This window comes from Mus caroli, chromosome 10, assembly GCF_900094665.2.
Source record: "Mus caroli chromosome 10, CAROLI_EIJ_v1.1, whole genome shotgun sequence".
Lineage (NCBI taxonomy): Eukaryota > Metazoa > Chordata > Mammalia > Rodentia > Muridae > Mus > Mus caroli.
This window is the reverse complement of record NC_034579.1, coordinates 6,156,570-6,179,497: the sequence shown is the minus strand read 5'-3', so window position 1 is coordinate 6,179,497 and position 22,928 is coordinate 6,156,570. Positions and strand designations below refer to the sequence as shown.

General features: G+C 43.8%; 1 protein-coding gene and 1 pseudogene across 1 annotated transcript in view; one reads left to right on the top strand and one right to left on the bottom strand.

Annotated features, from left to right (window-relative positions):
• The window catches only part of Samd5 (sterile alpha motif domain containing 5), an 82,024-nt gene that overhangs the window by 20,951 nt on the left and 38,145 nt on the right, over positions 1 to 22,928 (top strand). Inside the window, exon 2 of the mRNA XM_021175243.2 lies at positions 9,809 to 11,273. Coding sequence (XP_021030902.1) covers positions 10,815 to 11,273 — 459 coding nt within the window. The 5' untranslated portion in view covers positions 9,809 to 10,814. The remainder of the gene's footprint in view (positions 1 to 9,808; positions 11,274 to 22,928) is intronic.
• On the bottom strand, positions 837 to 1,936 carry LOC110303407 (annotated as a pseudogene).

Here is a 22,928-nt window from a genome sequence, read left to right as displayed (position 1 = left end):
AATTGATTGACAACATCATTATGAAAACTGAAATATTCAGCCTGCTGTGTGCTTTAGGTATGGAAGTTTACAATGCTTTAAAAGTTTTCTTGGATGGTTTTTAAATTTCCCATAAAATTTATTTTATAATCATTTTCAGTTATATAAGGGATGTTGAGTAGGGTGGGGACTACCAAACCCAGGGGGAGGGAGAGGAAGGGGGAACTCTCACAAGTTAAAAGCACAGGACACTGGCTTCCGTGGTGTGCTCTTTCCACTCCCATGGATGTCTGGTTTTTAAATAAAGATAAAATCCTTTGTGTTCTAATTCTAGCATCCAAAGCATCCACTCCATATAGTGTGCATTCAGTGAGGGAGACATCCACTTGTCTGTGCCTGACCCTGTCTCCTGAAAGCTGACTCGGGGATTCAGAAAGATCAGAAACTGCCAAACTCAGGCCACTCAGGAGACAGAGGCAAGAAGGTAACAAGTTCAAGGCCAGCCCAGGCTACATAGTATAAACTCTCACAGGAAGTTAGTCATCCTGAATTCCTGTGGAGAGTGAGAGTCACTCCACTCTATAGCAGTATTCTCTAGACATTTAGTTTAAAAAAGCAAAAACCTTCTCATAGTCTGTTTGGGACTTATTAACTTGGCAGGTTCCTAGCATCCAGCCTCCTCCACAGCCCCCTAGGAAAGTGTGAAGAGGCAGGCAACAAGAATGGCCAAACTTACCTGGCCATTTCAGGGTCCATCTGGGATAGCCAGGAGCCTCCAGGACACTTGTCTCTTATAAAATGTTTGGCAACAGCATAGTGAATCACAGGGGACATTTTTGAGGCCCAGGAACTCTTTCTTAAGAGTACAATGACCCCGCTGTCTGGAGACACCACTTGGAGTGGTGACTTTCTGACTCTTTGTCACACAAATCTCTGAGGCAAGAAGCATCATCTACCACAGTGATTCATAAGTTGGACATCTGCAGCGGCTCTTTGACGAGAAGGCTGGTCTGTATCACTTTGCTGCCAGTGGTCATCTGGCAGAACGTCTCCGCAGCAACCTCACTGGTGCCATTGGCCCCCATCAGTACACTGATATTGTACTGGCTAGTTTTGTGTCAACGTGACGCAGCTGGAGTTATCACAGAGAAAGGAGCTTCAGTTGGGGAAATGCCTCCATGAGATCCACCTGTAAGGCATTTTCTCAATTAGTGATCTAGGGTGGGGGTGGGGGGGGCAGTGCTTTGTGGGTGGTGCCATCCCTGGGCTGGTAATCTTGGGTTCTATTAGAAAGCAAGCTGAGCAAGTCAAGGTAAGCAAACCAGTAAGGAACATTCCTCCATGGCCTCTGCATCAGCTCCTACTTCCTGACCTGCTTGAGTTCCAGTCCTGACTTCCTTGGTGATGAACAGCAGTGTGGAAGTGTAAGCAGAATAAACCCTTTCCTCTGCAACTTACTTCTTGGTCATGATGTTTGTGCAGGAATAGAAACCCTAACTAAGACAGATATCAATTCCCATCTTCTCTCTGGGGATATCGGAGATGAGCTTCAGCCATTGGGGGCCTCATCTACGCCCTTGACAGGGGTGGTCCCCAGGGCCTTCTTGGGCTCCCTGCCTGTGATCTCATCGCAGATCTTGAGAAGGGACTGGTGGGGGATGATGAGGACAGTGGTCACGTTCTCTCGCAGCTTGTGTCCTGGGAGATATTTCACGTTTTTCGTGGTCATTGTTGATATTATGTCCGTCAGCTTTCTCCTGTTCACGGTCTCTTCAAAGACCACATCTTTACGGTGGAGGAGAACTTCTGCAGGTCCTTCACGTTGCTTCCAATGATTTTTGCAACAGCTGATTCACAGTTCCCGGAGCCCAAGATGCACACTTTCAGAGGCGCTGCTGTCATGGCCAAACTGGATCGCTTGGCCGCTGCACACAGCCTTCCTTTCAGGGCCAAGCCCGACGCTGCCCTCCCAGGCTGGCTGCTGAACTCTTTATTCTTAAAACTAGCTAGGCACATCCCCGTTGTGTTTTCTTTGGTATTTAGATGCTTGTGTTTTGTGATTCCTCTCAGTTCACAAGTTATCAGGAGCAGCAAGTGAGCATCCTCAACTTTTATTATCAAGAGAGCAGTCCCTCCCCTGCACAGTGCAGGGATATGGTCCATGACTGTTGACTTGAATATATAGAAAACAGAAGAACTAGTTTGGGCGAGAAGCTAATTACAATTCTGGTTTGTGGAGTTAATTGGTCGTGAGATGTTCATATTTATCTGCTCCTTAGGAAATCTAGAACTTTGGATTCAAAACAAAAGAGATATTCTAGGGACAGAGTAGCGTTTGATTCCTTCTCTGAGTCTCTGAGTTACAAGGGAAAAAAGCATAATAAGAGAAGTTTGAAAATTCAGGATGGTGTTCTACCAAAGAGGGACAAAGGAAGAGGCTCGGGGTAGCTGAGGCCCATGATTGCTGGGGTAGGGGAATCAGTGGCTGGTCATCACAGCCACGGAGGTGCATAGCAGGAGGACCAGTGCCCAGTACCACAAGGTCAGAATGAAACCAACCAGAGATAGCAGGGTGGGCCTGACATCTTTCTTCAATGTAGCCTGTCAACGTATGTTGTTACTGCAAATGTATAACATTTTTCTTTTAATTATTGAAAACATCTCGCGCCTCCCATTTTACTTCATTGTATCAAAATGCCCGAAGAAGGAAAAAAAACATTAGAATACAATAGTTTTAAGAAAAGTAGAATCTATCTGAATCAAATTATATTAAAATATTTTGTTTATAGATCATTCTGTACTGGTAAAGAAATTTTAAAAATTGTGTGTGTGCAGGGTGCACATGAGTGGGGATTCCTACAGAGGACAGGGGAGTCAGAACCTCTGGACTTGGAGGCAACAGATGGTTGTGATTCACAGGTAGATACAGAAAACCAAGCCTTGGTCCCTGAAAAAACAACCAGTGGTATCTGTTGATCACTGAGTCACCTCATCAGTGCCCCGACTTCCCACCCTGGGCTTGCTTTTATTAGCTAATTCCTTTCACTCAACATGAGTTTCTCTGAATAGAGGAGTGTTGTGTGTTTTCTATTTAGAACCTGCACATATATTAAAGAGAGGCACAGAATTTCCACCACACACACACATTCACATCGTTTGTTTCAGAGTCTGCATCTCCCACTTCACAATTCCAGGAGGAGCTGCAAGATGTATGAACATAAATGCATTCAGGGTTGCACAATCTATCATTGAGCTCTTATTTATCACCTAGTGTCTTCCTGGTTGGATTTCCATTTTAATGTACACTCTAAGGTTGTTTTTTTTTTCTTTTTTTGTCAAAAACAATAATAATAATCCTTGTCTCCATTAATCTAGTGGCGCTTCTGAAGAACATGGCTTCTGGAGAACAAGATCTTAAATTTCTTCCTTTATAAGTTTTTATATTTTATAAATCCCCCATGGTGATTCTCACATCTTCCTTTTACCAACCAAAAGCATAATCACTTGGATTTTTCTGGAAAGAACGAAAGAAAGAAATTGCCTTAGAGTCATTTTCTATTATTACCAGGAATAGAATTAAATTAGTGCAATAAAATTTAAGAAAGTCCCCCTTTCAAATTGAGCCTCTGTGCTCATTTTTTTTAATTTCTTTTTTACTTGAAAATTGCTGCCACAAAAACTCCATAACCAGAAGAAATTTGGGGAGAAAAGAGTTTATTTCTGTTTACAGGTTACAGTTCCTTATGAAGGGCAGCAAGGAACTCAGGAGAGGAACCTGGACACAGGAACTGAAGCAGAGATGGTGCAGGAATTATACTGACCAGCTTGCTCGCCATGATTTGCTCAGCCTGTTCACTGACGCAGCTCAGGACTGCCAGCCAGGGCAAAGAAACCTCTAGAGTTTGTGATGCACTTGTGTTAAAGCGGGATCTATTAGAGTAGCCTGTGACTGTCTGGTAGGCCACCAGTGAGTGTTTTTACATGTAAGAGGCTGAGAACCACCAGTGTTTCCTAATGCTGTAATCCTCAGGTCCTCATGTTATGGTGACCCCAACCATAAAATCATTTTTGTTGCTATTTTATAACAGTAGCTTCTGCTACTGTTATGAATCGTGATGTAATGTAAATATCTGATATGCAGGTTGAAAACCACAAGGTCAGGTTGGCCTTGGACTCTGTAGCTCAGGCTATCCTTGGACTCTTGATCTACCCACCTTGGCATCCTGAGTAGGTGGGGTTGTAGTCTTGTGGCAGCAGACCATGCTCACCTTCCTTTGCTTTTGTTTGAGTGTATGTTTCCCTATTTTATTGTTTTTTATCTATCTATCTATCTATCTATCTATCTATCTATCTATCTATCCATCTATCTATCTGTGGGGGTCGGTGTGCACTTGTCATGGCTTGTATATAGAGGTCAGAACCACCAACCTCAACATCCCTATCAGTTCAATTGGTCTATCAGGGACAAATGGCTGAGGCAAGCTTGTTAGGGGTGCCAGGACAGGCTAGGGCCTTAACAGTTCTGGTAATACCAACAGGGTAGATCAGCCACCCATTCTCAACACACTAGTTAAAGAGATAAGAAATAGTGAGATGCAGAGAGAAGTTATTTAACCCATGTGGCCATTGTGGGTAGAGCAGATAAAGAGGTCTCCATCAGAAGTCTCTCTGTGACTGACAGGGGCTTTAGGTTTAAGCAGAGAAGGGCTGAGGCAAGGAGGTAAGAGGTAAGCAGTCCTGCTCCAAGTAGAGTCTGTTGATGGCAGTCTTCTTGGTCCCGCAGAGCTTGTTATCATTGTCGTTGCTTGAGGGGAACAATCTGGTTCTCAAGATCTGATCACTCTTGCTCCAGGGCCCTCAGTTAAGAGTTCATCCTGTAGGCTGGCCCAGGAGTTGTAAGTAGTTTCTAATTTTTATTATAAAGATGTTTGTCTATTGGTCCTATTCTTCAAACCCAAAGTGGTTCAAGAGGAAGGGCTAAGGAGTCAAATGTATAACCAGAGAAGAAAAGCATGGTATTAGTGAGACCAGCACCCGTGCTCTCCACTCCACATAAGAAGGAATCAAAATGTTCTAGCAAATATACAAGGTCCCATTGCCTTCCAGTCTCCAGGAACTGAGTATGTTTCGGGGACACAGATGCCCCTGGGGTCAGAAGTCTGGTTTCCTAACTCTTGCTTGGAGATAAACCCTCACCTGGGAGCAACTGTTTTGTGCTGAAGTCAAATGACTTTGTTGTTGTGATTACATAAGCTCTTGCCTCAAAGATCTTTTATCAATATCCTTTTACTTGATGGAAGTTACGTAACTTAATTTTTAAGTGCTAAGTTAACTTTGCTTAGTCTGAAAAAAAAAAAAGAAGAAAAGAAAAGGTGTTCTCAAGCATTGCCATGCTATCCAGCAGAGCCATGCACCATTATTTTTACCTCAAGAAATTCTGGGTCATCTTTGGGGTGTATTTCAAATGTAGACTATTTGGAGATAGATAATAGGACATGGAAAGTCCTTTCGTGGGATTTTATTCTCTACTACAAATATAGTCTCTTGTTCTCCTCTTGGTGACCTCTAAGCCAAGATTCCAGAACATTCTTTACCCCCTTTGTTCCCTTGCTTTAAGAAAGAAAGGCCTGTTATAATAGCAAGCCATAATCTAATGGCATCCCACTGGTACTCCCCACTGCTCCTTGTCACTCCCTTCTTCAAATATGTTGTCACACATTAATATAACATCTACAGCCCAGGCCTGTTAACAGAAACCCCCACCCAGCCTGCCCCCCAATTAAGGTGCCAACCCCACCCTTCACTGCCACCACTGAAGAACAGATTGCCTGTTACATCACTCAAGCCCATTATCCCCCTTCCTCCCTGTGGCAATGAGGCCCTTTTAGATGCTTTCTGCTGATGGTTTAAGCAGAGGCAAGACATATTTAGCATTTTAAGATTAATATTATATACGCTTGACTTTTACAAGGCTAGACACCCAGGGGACTGACATTTAATAGATGTTAATGGAATTTAATTTTTATACACATTAGGTATGAACATTTATCTTCTAAGTAAAATAGTATGGATAGGATGGAACCTTATGTAACACCAGGAAGATTTCAAAACAAAAAAATTTTTTTTTCATCTGGCAACCTTGAATCTAGTTACTGAGCAGAAATGCTGCTTTTTGGTATTTAGACTTTAAAACCTGAATATAATTATCATTAATTACACTGAGACTGTCAGTGTTAACTTTGCATGTTCCATAGTTATTATCATTGCAAAATAGTTCTGAAGTGGTATTTAAATAGAAACTTTCTCCCCAATCTATTTCACCAGTAACTTTCATTTAAAGAAGAGTTACTGCTTCCGATAAATACAAAACCATGTTAAACCCATGAACCAATCAAACCAAAGAGTCCAGATATATTAAATAACAATTATTAATTGTTACTAAGTATATTATGTTAATAATATATTAATTAATAATCAGCAGTTTACTTTTTGCAATTTTTTTCTTTAATAAAAAAAAAACCTCTAAGAAAGCATTTTCCACCAAAATAGCTTGCAAAAAGAAAAGGTATTTGTCATGGTTCATGGTGTGCGTTATCTTGGTGCTTTAAGGCTAAGACTAGGAGGAGAACCAGGAGTGTGATAGCCACTTTAAGAACAAATGTGTGTGTAGGGGTTCTGAATGCCAAGGTCCAGCTTCACACTCTCTGGTGTGTTTGCTCTTGGAAGCTAAACTGGGTCAGACTTGGTTAGTGCTTGAGTGGGAGAACACATAGACAAAACAAAATAAAACAAAACAAAGCAAAACAAGCAAACTTTAAAAACCCAGCAGCTAAATTTCTGTATGGTGAGATCTCTCCAGTTCCTGTTAATGAAGAAACACTGTATGCTTGGTTTTTGCTTTGGTGTCTGGTACTGTCTTCTCAGTATACATTGACGAATAAATACAATTTTGACAATAGCCACATAAAAGAAGACAATGCAGTACAAGCCCAAGAGGAAAAGATCTGGGCTCTGTCACATACGTGAACTTGGGTAAGAGACACATGCAAACTTCAGTTTCCTAGACCTCTATTTTCTCTATGTAAATTAGGATTCTGCATTTGCTATAGAATGGCCTTGTAGCTCCTGAAGGCTTCTAAATCTTAAAATTACCCACTGTGTGTGTGTGTGAAAATGGTGATTGGCTGCATGTACACGTGTGGAGGTCGTAAGTCAGTGTCTGGAGACTTGCCAGATCTCCACCAACCTTATTTTATGAGAAAGGGTCTCTCTCTCACTGAACCTGGACTTTGCCACTTGGCTCTCAACTATCCCTGGGTTCTGCCTATCTCTGATCTCTCCCCCTCCCACCCCTAGAACAGGCATTACAGCCCCTTGCATCCAGCCTAATTTCTTTTAGTTAGACTAGGGATGTCTGGACTCAGGTCTGGTCTCAGGATCTGAACTCCGTGCAGCAAGTTACTCGATCCACCAAACCATGTACTCTCCACCCCTCCCCCATCATTATTTTTGCCCTTTCATTCTGGACTATAGCCAGGAGCCTCCGTAGGAAGCAGAGACAAGTACAGACCACAGAAGCTCTGTATTTGTGACTTCAGAAATAAATGAAGTCTACTGGGAGCCGCAGTTTCACACAAAGACTTGGACAAGCATGGGAAATGTGTGCAAGAGAGGAAAAGGAGAGGTCAAAAGAGAGATTTTATTTATGACTGATTAACAAATGATTAATTCATAAAAAGCCGTTCCCTCCCGAGAGCACAGGATCCTTTAGTTCCTAATTGGACAGTGCCCGGATCATAAATATGGGAGAATCCCTGTTGCCTATGGCAGAGGAGGGGCTTCAACAAGACAGGCTTGTTCTTGTCTCTATCCTGATTTACCATATGACCTTGGGCAAGCCATTCATCTTCCTCCAATACAGTTTCCTTAATTGTAAAATGGAAATAAAAATACTCACTGGCTTGCTGAAGAGTAACGAGACAAAATGAATGCCCTGAAGCTCCCGGAGGGAAAGAGGCTGTGTTTGAGAAAGCAAAAGACTATTAAGTAGTGTTATTGGAGTTTTCAAACAAGTTGAGAAAGAAAAGCCAGGGCAATAAACTCAAGAGCTTGTAAGTTTCCTTTTCTAACCACACAAACAGCAGAAATAAATAAGAGACTCGGCTTTTATAACCAGCCCAAACTTTCCTGCTGGTTCCTCTCGCAAAGGCTAGGGAGCTGGAGATCCAGTGGCTGGAAGCCTGTCCCCGAGTTTCTTCTGTCTTCATAGTTCTCTACCCTTTCCTCTACAGTGACCAGACGAGGAGGGAATGTTTCACAGATGGATCTTCCCTTTTTTGTAAGATAGCGGATAATACTACTAATAGCCACATATATTTAGACATAAATGCAGATTCCTGGCATGTAGTACCAACTTCCGAAGAAGCATTTTCAGAGAACTTCTGTTCCCTTGAAGCATACTTGTTTTGAAAGTCCTGCAATATCCACCTCTCCAAAACCCAACGGTTTTCATGACAAAGCATTGAGATATAAAGGTACCCGCGAGGACATTATCTGTACTTTAAGAAGGCAAATAGGAACCAAAAAGCCCTCTTCTTCCTTCAGCTGAACAAAACAAGTTTGGGACTTGGGCAACGCCTTAAAATTCCAGCATTTGGACACAAGAGGGCACTGTGAGCTTGCTTTGGCAAGGGACGGAAGGCAAGTTACAGTCTGTGCTAGGTAGGGAGGGTCGGGGCAACCCAGAGCATTGCTCCAGGACCAGAACCATAATCTAGCGTCTGGACAGGGAAAGGCGGCTGATCTAGGACTGCGGGCAGACACGGCTCCGTGACTACCGCGTTGTATTAGTCTTCTTCCCAAGCAGAGGGTTCTTCCTGGTAGCTATTTTTCAGTATGAGACTTTTGGATCCAGGAGCTTGGGACTCAGCATATAGGCCCCAGCTACTGTAGAAATACGGGACGCATTTTGGGTTCACCCATATCAGGTATTTTGCAGACCATAAAGGAGAGAGAGAGAGAGAGAGAGAGAGAGAGAGAGAGAGAGAGAGAGAGAGAGTTTGATTCTCAGTGTCTGTTCCAAGAGGGGTTTAAGCTTCACTAATTTAGTGGAAACGTGGCACAGAGAGTCCCTTACCCACAGCCAACGGTCCTGGAGCCAGGGAACACCACGGATGGGCAGTGCCATCATCAGTGTTGTGCCTAGAGACAGGTAGGGCCCCAGAAGGACTCTTACAGGAAGGGTATTGGCCAGGTCTAGCTCTAGAGTGAAGCTGAGTGTTACTTTTGTGAAAAGGAAATTGTTGCTGCCTGCAAGGTTTCTTAAGGTTCTAACTGCTTCCCCAAAAGATCAGATGCAGTGAAAAGAGGCCCAGGAGCTCCGGGGGTCGCCCTCCTCCTCCTCACTCCCCCGCCTCCATTCAAAGCTGGGACATGGGCACCAGGAGGAAATCTCCGTTAATTTTTTCACTCCCATCTAGGCAGAAGTGCTAGATGCCCTAGTGTTCTCTTTAACACAGCTGCGTGGTGGTGTATGTGGTGGTGTATCGATTAACACGCGACCCTGGGGCAGAGAAGGGGGAGTCGGCTGTGGTCCCTGTCTCAGAGTCAGAAAACCTCTCTTGTCCCTAGGCAGGGAGTCACCTGGGGCAGAAGAGCTGTAATGCGAAGTGAATAGAAAGCAAAAAGGCAGGGAGAGATTGAGGGGGTTTGACATAACACGGTGTGCTTGTGTGGCTGGAAGGAAGGTGGGGGTGGGGAGGGATGCCGATCAGGTAGGGATGCGCTGACCGAGGAGGAGAAAGTAACAACCCACCCCAAACTTTCGCAGGTCAGATGGTCTTGGAGGGAGAGGCAATCGGGAGCAGCCGTGCCCCTCCCGACACCACCCGGTGTGACTAGTTGTAGCGAGGAGGGGCCTCGCGCCCATCAGGCTGGACAGTCCCCACGTCGCTCCCACCCTGCTGCCAAAACGCAGCTGCTCGGGGCACAGAGCGCAGCACCACAGAGACAGACACGCCGCGCCTGTGGAGCCTTAGCAACCCGCTCCTTTGAAAGGACATTCTACGTGCATCGGGAAAGGAGAAGGGACACTGGACTCAACAGCTTCTCTCAGGACCAGTGACCGGGTCCTGCCCTTGGACACCCAGGCGAGAGTAACCACTGGCTTGGGAACTGAGCGAAGAAAAAAAATCTAGGGGTTTGGAGAAGTCGGATTCAAAAGAAATGTCGAAAGATATCCAGGGCAGCCACCGGAGTCCGGAAGCTTAATAGCCACCGGGTCACCGTGACCCCGGGAACGACAGTGACTGACAAGCGCACAGACCAGGCGCTCGCCATCATCCACGGGTCTGCCCGCTGGAGCCGCCTCCACGGAGTGGGACCCGGCTGCAGACGTCCACCGAGCCGGCCAGATAGCGACATGCAGCGAGCACTCCCCAGACTGCCCCAGCTGGGGAACCTCCTGGGCGGCGCAGCGCGACGGTGACCCGCGCGGGTGCGAGGGGTGTGCCCGGCCCCGCCTGCGCGCCCCTCCCCGCGGTGGCCGCGCATCCAGGGGCGGCGCGGAGCCGAGCCGCTCGCCCAGTCGCCAGTGCCCGCGAGCGCCGCGCCTGCTCGGGGAATCCACTTCGCCGCTAGACGCTCCTCGTGTTCTCTCGCTCCCTTCCCGGCTGCTTTCTATGGCTCTGACTCTGCGGCCGGAGCCTAACCACTAAGGGAGAAACTTTTCCTGCTGTTTCTTCTCCCCACCCCTTTCCAGGAGAGGATTAAAAGTTGCAAGAACTGGTGCCGCCCGTGTCACTTGGGTACTCGCTGGTGAGTTCCGAGTCTCAGCCATGTGCACCAACATAGTTTACGAGTGGCTGAAAGCGTTACAGCTCCCGCAGTACGCTGAGTCCTTCGTGGATAATGGCTACGATGACCTGGAAGTGTGCAAGCAGATCGGAGACCCGGACCTGGACGCCATCGGGGTGCTGGCTCCCGTGCACCGCCGGCGCATCCTAGAGGCTGTGCACCGGCTGCGGGAACAGGATGCGGCCGCTGCCGGCCTCTACTTCACACTTGAACCGCAGCCCGTGCCCCCGGCACCGCTGGTGGAAGCGGTGCCCCCAGGCCGCCGGGGGGAGCCATGTGGCAGCTCAGCCCAGGGCACTCGCGGGGACCCCCGTGGCCAGCCGGGCGCTCCCCGCAGCAGGGAGCTGGTGAGCTACCCTAAGCTGAAGCTGAAGATCATGATCCGGGATAAGCTGGTCCGCGATGGCATCCACCTGAGCAAACCCCCATACTCGCGCAAGGTAAGGAGGCGCCGCCAGGACGACCTTGGGCATGGCGGGAGGGAACCAGGCCTGGTGCTTCTGTAGCGGCTCAGCAGTCAGTCTAGGTGACAATTGAGAAACCAGGGTGTTCGGGGTGTCTGGTTCTCCCGTTTTCTGCGTTATCTATCTATTCCTTCTGTGCTGGCGTCTCTAATAATAGCTGCTCGTTCATATTTTGCATGTAGACAACTCTTAACAGCACCCTAGCATACGGGCTCGATTGTCAGGTTCTGAGCAATGGGTGCTTGCTTTTGGTGGCCACCGGGAACTCCTAATGCCTCTAGTAGTGTCTGGCTTGGAGAGTGAAAAAAAAAAAGGATGTGTCACATCTGCCGTATTTTCAACCTTCCTCTTTTTCTTTACTTTTTTCTTCTTCTGAGTTTTGAGAAACTTCCAAGAGGAGTGGGTGACTATTGCCAAAGGAGTAGGGGAATTCAGGACCTGCTGTTCGCAATTCCATGCTACGGAGAAGTGTGCCATTAACACGAACCTATGTGTGTGTGGGGGGCGGGGGGTGCTAAACACAAAACATGTGCCTATTCACAGGAGAGAGGCTCCTAAAGCTTAAGGGTTCCAGGGATGCTGAGCAAACAGGGTCATCTGGGGTGTGTGGTCTCACTAGTGATTCAGATGAAAGGAAGGTAGATTCTTTTCAAAACTCCAAGTGCACATGTGTAAGGAAGGCCAGGAAGAAGTGACATTTCAGTACCTAGAAAGAAATCCTCACACGTGAGAGCAGGGGACACGCTCTCATGGCTGCTCTGTGTGGCACGCAGACATGTGGCATGAGGTTTGAACAATTAAGTACCAGAAAGTGCATTTTAACACCAGAGTGCTGTCTCTAGCTTCAAGTGGGTTGGTTTGGCTTAGTGAAGTGAATAAGTTTGGCTTGGTTTCTGAAGCTGTCCTCCTAGAGAGTGCCAATTTGGCAGAGATGCTGACAGCACAGGTAATGTCTGGCATTGCCTGGAAGTCACAGGAAAATGAACATCTCAGCCTGAAAACAAGGGGCCTGGAGAAGCCTAGTTGAAGAATATGCAGCAGGCTAGGTGTGTTAACACAGCATCACGGGAGGAAATATCTGGTCTAAATGCTGTGTGGGTGGCATTAGCCCCAGGGGGCTGGACTGAAGGTCATAATGCCTAATGGTCAAGTTCAAGGGCTACTGGTGCACAAAGTAGATACAGTAAAAGGAAATAATGGTTTAATGTTATCCACCTGCTGTCTTGCAGGTGGTGGGTGGTCGGGATGGGCAACCATGATCACCTGCCTGAGAGTACAAATTGCTTTTATAAGGAGGATAGGTTAGAAAGAAGGTTTGCCTCAAGCCCCTGTCCCAGCCACCTACGCTGACAGGACCATTGATGGGTGTTGGGATGGAGAAGGTCAGTCACGTGCTGTACTAGCCTGAAGGATGCCCAGTGTGGTTAGAAGGATCGTGGTCAGCGGAACAGAAATTTAGTCCAGTCCCAAAGGAGCAGGAGGCCAACTCACTGTTTGTTACTAATATACCAGAAAGTAAAGAGAGCTTGCACCGAGAGATGTGTAACCGAGCCCATGGGAGGGCTCAGTTCAAAACCTGGGCACAAAGAAGGCAGATAGTAGCTAGGGCTGGTTCAATCTTCAGGACTACTGTAGTGCAGTGTTGGGTGCTACGAGAATGGGTGATCCTTCTGTCTCTGTTTCTTGAGTGTTGGGGTCACAGGTGTGACCAGCATACCTAATGACAACACATTTTTATAAGTCAGATTTGTATAAAAAATTTCAGCGTGCATTGACACTGTTCATTTTCCATGTAAAGAATTACTTCTGTCAACTTTATTTAGTTAAGCCATGTAGCCTAAACTGTCTTCAAACTCACATCCTATCTCGCTTCCCAAAGTCCTAGAATTATAGGCATGTATCACCAGACATAGCTTTCCTAAATATCCCATTACAGTAATGCTTAACAATAAAACTTGTCCACTTTTACTTCCTTGTTGTTGTTGTATTTTTTAAAAGACAGATTTCTTTATGTAGCACTGGATGTCCTAGAACTAGCTCTATATACCAGGTTGGCCTTGAACTCACAGAGATCTGCCTGTGTCTACCTTCCAAGTGCTGTGATTAAAAGCAAATGCTACCATGACCCAGCTGATTTTGCTTTCTATGTGTATTTAGTTTTCCTTCTTTAACTGATAGAAGAATCAATTAGGGCCAGTAATATTCTCATTACCCTTTTCACAGTGCTTCTTCTGGGGATCAAATGAATGGATCTGGAGAACTTCATTGTATGAAAGAAGAACACATATTGACATAGGAATTAAAGCATAATTAATGCATATAAAACTGAACACACAACTATGAAGTAGCAAGTCATGTTGTTTCTTTGGAATTTGCTATTTATATATGATGGCCTCTTAAGGTCTAGATTTTCTGTTGTGTGGGAATTTGTTTTCTGATGCAATTATTTCTCCCATGAACAGTGCTGGGACCTTTAAAATGTAATCATATTCTAGTTCCTATTTTCTTCTGTACCTTGGCTTCTGTACCTCTGTCATGGTCATGGTCAGAATGTATACTGCTCATTACATGGATTGGGAATTCAGCTTGGTAGAGCAGGCTCACTCTCCCTGGCAGTCACAAGCATGGCCAATCCTTTGGACATTGTACTGCAATGAAAATACTGTGTGGCTTAGATGTGATCGTGCCAGAGGTGGTCATGGTGGGGTTGGTGAACCTTCTGCAGAGAGAGAATTGTGAGTTGAGGAATTTTCTAAAGAATGACCTGAAAGGACTGTAGGACTTGCTTCAGGAAAACACCCCAGTTTTCCCGATCAGTGAGCTAAACTCTAAGTAAAAAGAAAGCTTTTCTTGTTTTTCCTTCATATGGGAAAACCAAGAGCTTGGGATACCAGGCTTCAAGTCAGAAGACACGGATGTATTCCCTGGTGCCTCTTTTTAGGGCTTTTCGTTGCTGTGATCTTTACCTCCTAGATAGGCTATGCTTATATGCACAAATGTACAAGTATAAGTGAATATAGTTTTCATGTGCATTTTTATGCATAAAACTTTTGGTGATCAAGCTTCTCTACCCCATACCTTCCTTAGGTTCCAGCTTACTGTGATTGGCAGGATGCAGGCATCCTGTCCTCTGAGATTGTAAGGTCTAGCAGGGAAGACATACGATACAGTCCACAATAGTAACTGTAGCATTGTTTTGATGGGAAGAGCAGGATCATGAACTATTTTACATGGGGTGGGAACATGGAGCAGGTTAGCTGAGACAGAGGAGGAAGCAGAATTCTGGGAAGCACTAGAGGCCATGATGTTTCAAGGCAGAGAAACTGGAGATTGTAGCCAGGTAGGACACTAATGGGGTAGATTTATAGAGTTCTTTAAAGTTTTTAATTCATTATTGTCACTCTGTATGTGATGTGTGTGCATGAGAGAGTGATGCGCGTGCCACAGCACATGTGTGGAGATCAGGAGACAGTTTGTGGAGTTGTTTCTCCTCCTCAGCTTTTATTTGGGTTTGAACCTAGGTCACCAGGTTTGCTCAATGAGCTCCCACACCTGCTGAGCCATCTTCTGGATAGACTTCTACTATAGCTCTTCCCTAAAAATGTCTTCTTGCTTCTCTATCAGTAGAAGAAGGTCTTTGAATTAGTGTTGCCTTATTTAATAATGTTGTAGGGTAACATACGTGTAATCGTCATTTACATGTTAGCTTAAATTAACAAGGCTCTTTGGTAATATGGCTGTGAGATATTCTCAGAGGAGGTAGCCTAAGAAGAAGGGATTTGGAAAGACAAAGTTGCCACGAAGACTTCTATGTGTAGAGTATTAGAAAGGAAGAGATTCTGGCAAAGACATGCTGTGTCCTTTGGAATTTTGCCTGGGGTCTTGGCAGAAGCTGACATGACAATAAATATTGTTTCTCCCAAGAATTCCTTCTGCCTGTGTGACATTACCAGGACAGATTGGAAGCAGGCAAACTTTAGTTTTTCCAGTTCAACTAATATCCTCCATCTAAATTCCTCGAGGCTTTTGCTTTTGCTTTCAGTCCAATTGGAACACCGGGGAAAGGAGAGATGGGAGGAAAACAAGAGCTGCTGTTTTCTTCATGCTCTTGACAGTTCTGTAGAGTTCTCGTGTAAGTGGACCCTCTGCTGTCTACCCACCTGTGCATTTGTTATATCTATCTATCCATCTATTTTTCCATCCATCCATCCATCATCCATCCATCCATCCATCATCCATCCATCATCCATCCATCCATCCATCCATCCATCCATCCATCCATCCATCATCCATCCATTTATCCATCATCCATCCATCCATCCATCCATCCATCATCCATCCATCCATCCATCCATCCATCCATCCTTGCCTTCTTTAATCTACCTGTTTGTCTGTTCCTCTATCCATTGACCCACGCACCTACCCATCCTTCTTCCATTTAACTAATATCGATTGTATGCCATAGATTAGGGCCCTGGGTTAGGATGACAGTATGCTATACAGACATTATCTTTGCTTGCATTTGCAGTGCTGAGCCCAGTACCTGATATGTGGTAGTTGTACCATATCAAAGATCAGTGTTATTTTTTTTATAAACATTAGACATCAGAGAATTTTATGCCTATGTTTATTTTGGTGACCAAAAGACTCAATTGTGGGGAAAAAGAGAATAATTCTAATGATGATATTTAAAAAACAAAAGTTTATCTCTTAAGGATACCGAAGAAGGACCAGGTATTAAAATGTTGGCCCTTTAGAACATGCAGAAAGAGAGTTATGCAGTAGGGCGGGAACTAGAGGAGATAATTGGGGTCCTCACAGTGTCTGGTTTAAGGAGGTGCTCATTTCCCGGGTCTTCCTGGAGTGCCCACTACTAGGATCAAAATCAATTCCTTATGAACTATCAAGTGTAAGGAGGCATGGCAAGCATTTGAGCCACCACTAAGAGGCTTCTGTCTTCCTTCCTTATCCAAACTGCTGGGGAAGTAATGTGCTGACATTGTTCCCCACCACTCCACCAGCATATGGTTTCTGTGACTTATATGATGGCCTTTGGGGTTCCCCCGGAGAGAACAGTACTGTGCATTTCTATCCCACTGTGGATACTGTAGTGTAATGGTTATGAACACAGGCTCAGACTAGATGCTAAATTTAAGTCCCAGTTCTATTCTGTGCTAGGTTACCTTTGGCAGCACTGCAGGAAAAAGCAACATGATTGGCTGCCACATGGGCTTGTTAGGTGGGTTCGAGGAGCTCAGGCTCCTGAACTTATGAGATCAACATCATGTCTGTCTAGAGCTGCTCCAACAAATACCACACACAGGGGGGTTGGCATTGAAGACAATGCAAATTTGTTCTCTGCCAGTTCTGGAGGCTACAAGTTCAAGATTGAGAAAATAGCATGACCTCGCTTGAAAAGTCCTAAGGGCTTCCAGTGTGACTCACCTAACAAGGTCTTGCCAAGGGCTCCAAACAGCTTCTCTTTGTCTGCCTTGAGAACTCCAGGCACCATCAGATCACCAGGGTCATATGGCCGAAGTGACTGAATGACTTAACTCTAGACTGGACATGCTGGAGACCTTCTGTTGTTTGGGGACTTCTGACTAGCAGCTTCTCAGGTTGCAACCTAACAGGCTGGAGTAGCATCCCCAAATGTAGCCTCTCAAGTGCAGAGACGAACTTTGGGCTTTGCATCCTGTGCCTCTTTCTCGGTTGTGGGAGGATACAAGCTGTTACGACTTGTCCTCCTGTCTGATGAGGTACTTCATTATGCATCATTCCAAACTGTAGGACACCTGAAAAGTTCCTGAGACTGAAGCCTTCTACATTCTTGTCAGATTTGTCCAAGCCATCAAGGTCCAGGAACAGTGTGAGGTTATATGGAAGAGATATGTGACCAAGATCTCTGTTAAATAAACTGTGATATATAGATGGGGGTGCATGAGAGAGAGAGAGAGAGAGAGAGAGAGAGAGAGAGAGAGAGAGAGAGAGAGAGAGAGAGGAAGAAGGGGGATTTTTAATAAGGGGGATAATAATCAATAAGCAAACATTAGTTTCTGTGGCCATAGAATCCTTGAGTAAGAAAGGGAATCCCATGGGCTACAGATGCATTTGTCCCTTTAGTAGAGAAAAACTTTATGAAAAGGATTTCCTATAAATCTCCAATTCACAAATGACTCAGAGGGGTCCAATCCTTAGACCTGACATGGCTCAGTGCTCCCGATTCCCTTTCAGTGGCAGCTGGTTGTTTTCTCTGCCTGTGATGATTCCAGCTGCCATGTTCAATGAAGTAGGGTGCTGGAGCTGGTGGTGGAACTCTGGTCTTAGGACCCCTTTTTTGATCAAGGTCTAGTTTTATAGTCACAGCTGAGCTATCGCTTGTCTGAGACTTTGGTAGCAAACCACCCATCTGGTTTCACATTCAAGGCTGTGGTAGTTAGGATGTTCAGGTGACAATTCACGCCGCATAGTTGTGATCTCCTTTTTATTGTCTGGGTAAAGCTAAAGCAATTGTATCTGTCTTGGAAATCTAGTTTAGAAACCATGGGTCTTGAACTTTCAGTAAGGAGAGAGGCTAATTTTTCTGTTCCATCTTAGACAGTCTTTACTCACACTGAGTTTTCTGGTGACACCCCCATATATCTTAGGGTTGGTTCCTCACGTCAGGAACCTAATGTGCCATGCCTTAAAAAGAGGCTATACTTTTACTTTTGAAACATGGTTTAAGTTCTGTAATATTTGTTAAAGGAACACATCAAACTTATACATTAGTATTGTGCAAACAGGGAAATTAAATCACACAATTTAATTTATTTTTAGTTCTTTTAGTTCTTTTGAGAAGGGATGATCTGCAGCTCCAGCCAGCACAGAACTCAGAGAGAATCTTCCTGCTTCCGTGTCTTCAGCGCTGGGACTAAAGGCATGAAGTGCCACATCTGGCTAGAGCAGACAAACATTTGATTTGAGGTCAGGCAGTGAAGGTACGCTGCTGAGGCTGCTAGATGATGATATCAAAATGCTTCTGGTGAGCTGTACTAACAGACATCCAGAAAGAGCCTTTGTCAGATGAATGGCGTGGCTTATGGTTTTTGGTTAAGTTGTCCCCAGTGCTCTTCTATCAAGGTTTGCTCAGATACCTTATGGTATATAATATACACAAAGAGCTGTATGCCACTGAATTCAGAAGCTCTGTCTATGCAATGGCCTGCTGACACCAATGGTAGGGGGATTTGGTAATACCCATGTATGTGGTACTAAACCCATGGTAGAATTTTCACCTCTATCTCTAATCAATTCCACATGGTAAGATTAGAATAAAAATCATTTCTTAAAAATACAACTGTTCAAAATTGGGTTATTGTCATGGTTTGTATATTCTTGGACCAGGGAGTGGCACCATTTGGAGGTGTGGCCTTGTTGGAATAGGTGTGACCTGGTTGGAGTAGGTGTGTGAGTGTGGGCTTAAGACGCTCACCCTGGTTGCCTGGAAGTCAGTCTTCCACTAGCAGCTTTCAGATGAAGATGTAGAACTCTCAGCTCTGCCTGTGCCATGCCTGTCTTGATGCTGCTCTGCTCCCACCTTGATGATAATGGACTGAGCTTCTAAACCTGTAAGCCAGCCCCAATTAAATATTGCTTTTTATAAGACTTGCCTTGGTCATGGTGTCTGTCCACAACATAAAATCCTAACTAAGACAGTTATGATCTTTAAAATATTCATTTAGAAGATTATAGTATTGCTAGATATTTGAAGCACTTCTTGAACTCCATGGGCACAAACATGCTTTTGAATAGTCTTTTGTGGTGTTGAGCTCTGAGTCTTCTCAGGCAACTCTGATTTGGGGTAAACTCCTTCTGTAATTGGAACCAAATCAGGCAATTAAGAGGATGATGTTTCATAAATTGTGAGGTCGAAGCATAATCTGTCAGCAAAATAATGTAATTTTGCTGTGATGTACAAAGTGGCTTTTAGAATGCATGGCATTTATAACTCCTTTTTATTTTTGTGACAAGAAACATGCCCTTAGAGTGAATTCATGTTTATCAATATGGAAACTTTCCCCAAGGATTTGTAACCTTCAATAAACAGTTCCATGGCATTTTCAAATAAAAAGTCAGCAGTACTGATCTCTACCGCAAGGTAATTACGGTAAAGGTGTCAGTGGTACACAGGCGTAGACTGAGGTGGACTGCAGAGAAATCCATCAACTGTGCTGCACGTGATAGATTACCCGGGATTCAGATGGTGCCACGGTGTCTTTAGGACTTGGCATTTGCCTATTTTTATGTTCTTGCAAATCCCTTCCTGATGCTTCCAAGTCAAGTCATAACAGCGTTCAACTTGTTCTTCCTCCACTTGAGTTGGAAAAAGAGAATGACGCTAAAGGCAAAGGTACCCTGTCCCAATAGAAGACTTGTGTCTGCTCTTGCACGGTAAGGCATGCTATGAAGTGATTTTTTTCTTTAAGGTCTGTCACATGGTGAAGACTAGGGCTGGCTCTTAAGATAGCGAGTGCTACCTGGAGATCCTTGGGAGAGCATTTCCTAAGGTGAAGAGCAGTGCAGTGCTTATGGCTTCTTGAGCTCATAGTCTAGATAATGCTCAAAGTGACAAGCATCCCCTGGCTGAAGCAGACTGCCCATTGACACTCCTGATAGAATGGACTTTATCAGTTCTTTCCTGCATTTTATGAAATGTTGACATTTAAATTGACTACTGATTCGGGTTTGGGGAGAAATAGGAGGAGGGAATAAGACGATATTTGTTTTCAGTCAATATAAAAACTATTAAAGACCAGTGAGTGTGGAGCACGCCAAGAGGCATTAAGCATACAATTTGTCTTCCATAAAGACTAAGTGACATCTAATAGTTTAAAGAGATCTCATTACCACTTCTAATTGAAATAAATGGTCTGAGGAGCTTTAAAAAAATCTTACTGTTAAATTTCCATAATGTTACAAACATAAACAAAATGAGATCTACTTCATTCTGAACAGGTCAGATAAGATAAGAAAAACAATTGGTATGTATTCTCTACTAACCAAACTCATAATGAACAGAGATGACAAGTTCTAAGAATTTTTTTTCCTCTAAGAACACAGACTAAAGATGCACCTACCATGCTTGACACCAGTAAATCATTATTCAATATTTCATCTTTATTTGACAAATTATTTTAAGTATGAGTCATGCAATAATTCACTTTTATTCCATCTAGCAATTAATAATTAAAACAATTAATAATTAAAATGAGATAATTTAATTTTAAAGTGTTCAAACTTCAGAGAAACATGCCATCTAGTGAATAGAATTTTCACCTGGCTACTTCAGCTTGCACTGTGTATTCTGATTTACTCTCTAAAAATTTTAATACATAAACTCCAAGTGGCCACATAGGACTAATACAGTTAAAGTAATCGAAATAATAGAGTTGACGTAGCTCCTGTGTTACATACAGTTTTGCTTTTATACATCCTGATACATTGCTATAGTTTTGAATTGACTGACTTTCTTGGGAGTATGTGGTACTACAATGCACGTGCAATACCCCAAGTTTTCTCTCCTTAAAGGTCTCTTGGAACCACTCTGTGGGTGTGGGGTCAACTGTGAAACTGGGAGTATGTGCGCCCCTGTAATCAATGTAGACTACAAAGACATAGGCTAGGAGCTATGAACTTGATGTTTTTGCAGACTCCCTGAAGCTCCACATATATCCTCTCAACCTGCCCAGAAGTAATATCTTACCAGTGATACTACTGAGGATTAATGCTAGGGCGCGTGCTTTCTCATGTAGGGGAATACATGTGTGACTGTGGTATAGCTATGTGAAGTAAGCATACATGCTGTCTCTGAAAACCAGAGGAGGACATACAGGTGTCTTGTATTTCTCTCTACTCTGCTCGCTTTGGGACAGTGTTTCTTACTGAACCTGAAGCTAGGCTGGCAGCAAACACTCCCCAGCGATCCTCCTTTCTCCATCCTCGACATTGTGGGGTTCCATGTGTGTGGGTTTGCTGGGCTTTCTTCATGAGTGCTGGAGACCTCAACTCAGGCTCTCGTTCTTGTGTAGTAAACTCCATTATGCATGGAACTGGCTCTTGGTCCCATTAGGAAGTCATTTCGTTCTCAAAGACACCTACTGTCAGCAACGGAGATACACTTTTCCATGTTAGTATGAAATATAAAAGCTTGATTATTTTAAAAGAATATTTCTGCTGAAAATGATGCCCATATCCATCTCATAGACTTGTAGCATTAACTCAACGATATGATTTATATGAGGCTACTTTGTAAATATTAATGAGCCATGCAGATTTAAGGTGTTCTTATTGGCAGTGTAAATCACTATGCTTACAGGAATTTATTTTTAAATGTTGAAGAGTAGAACCACTGTATTGAGGAAATTTGGAGAACAGTGGGTTGAATAGAACAAGAGAATTTGTAAATAGCCTGTATTAACATTTCTAGCATGATACTGTATTTAACCATATATGTTTGTCTTAGGGTTTCTGTTGCTATGATGAAACACTATGACCCAAAAGCAAGTTGTGGGGGAAAAGGTATATTCAGCTTACACTTCCACAAAGATGTTCATCACAAAAAGAAGTCAGGACAAGAACTTAAATGGGGCTAGAACTTGGAGGCAGGAGTTGATGCAGAGGCCATGGAGGGGTGCAGCTTACTGGCTTGCTCCCCTGGCTCAGCCTGCTTTCTTATAGAACACAGGATCAGTGGCCCAGGAGCACCACCTGCAATGGGCTGTTCACCCCCACAATTGATCACTAACTGAGAAAATACCTTACAGCTGACTGTCGCAGGCATTTTCTCAAGTGAGGCTCTTTCCTCTCTAATGATTCTAACTTGTGTCAAGTTGACCCACCAAAATCAGTCAGTACAATGTGTAAGAATGCCTGGTTTGTATAAAACACACAAAGCTGGTCAGCGAGTACCATGTGAAAACTAATTTTACTTTGCATTGTTAAAATACAGTTGACAAAATTGGATGTATTTACAGTGTGCCGTGTGGTATTTTTATATATGAGTTCATTGTGAAATGATTCTATCAGTCAAGTAAGTTTTATCTCCCTTATTTATCATGGTTTTGTGATAAAATACATTGAGGATCTAGTCTCCTAGCAATTATTACATGTATAAAACATTAATATCATATCTAATTACTGTACTGTATAATAGATCTCTACAATTTATCCTAATTGAAACTTTATACCTTTTAACCAACATGCTCCCAGTTATGCCCTACTTCAAAAGTGACTTTAATACCAAGACATGTCCCTGACACCTGTGGGTATTGTTACTGATTTTTATAATCTTTGTTATTTAGAAATGCCATTTTTCTACTCTCTGGGTTGCATTTCTTCAATTACAGATTATACCCCTTTACGTTTCTGGTTTTCCTATAATTACAGTTATGTAGTTCACTGAAACACTTTTTTTTTCCTCTTCTGGTTATGTTCCCAGTGCTTTCTATACATTAAGGATGTTAAATCATGCTCTAATAGAAGTTGCAAACATTTTTCCAAACATAAGAATGTTTTTAGTTTACAATTTTATAGATTTTTTAAATATGCCCATCGATTTAAATTTCTTATGTGTAATTTTAAGGCTATTTT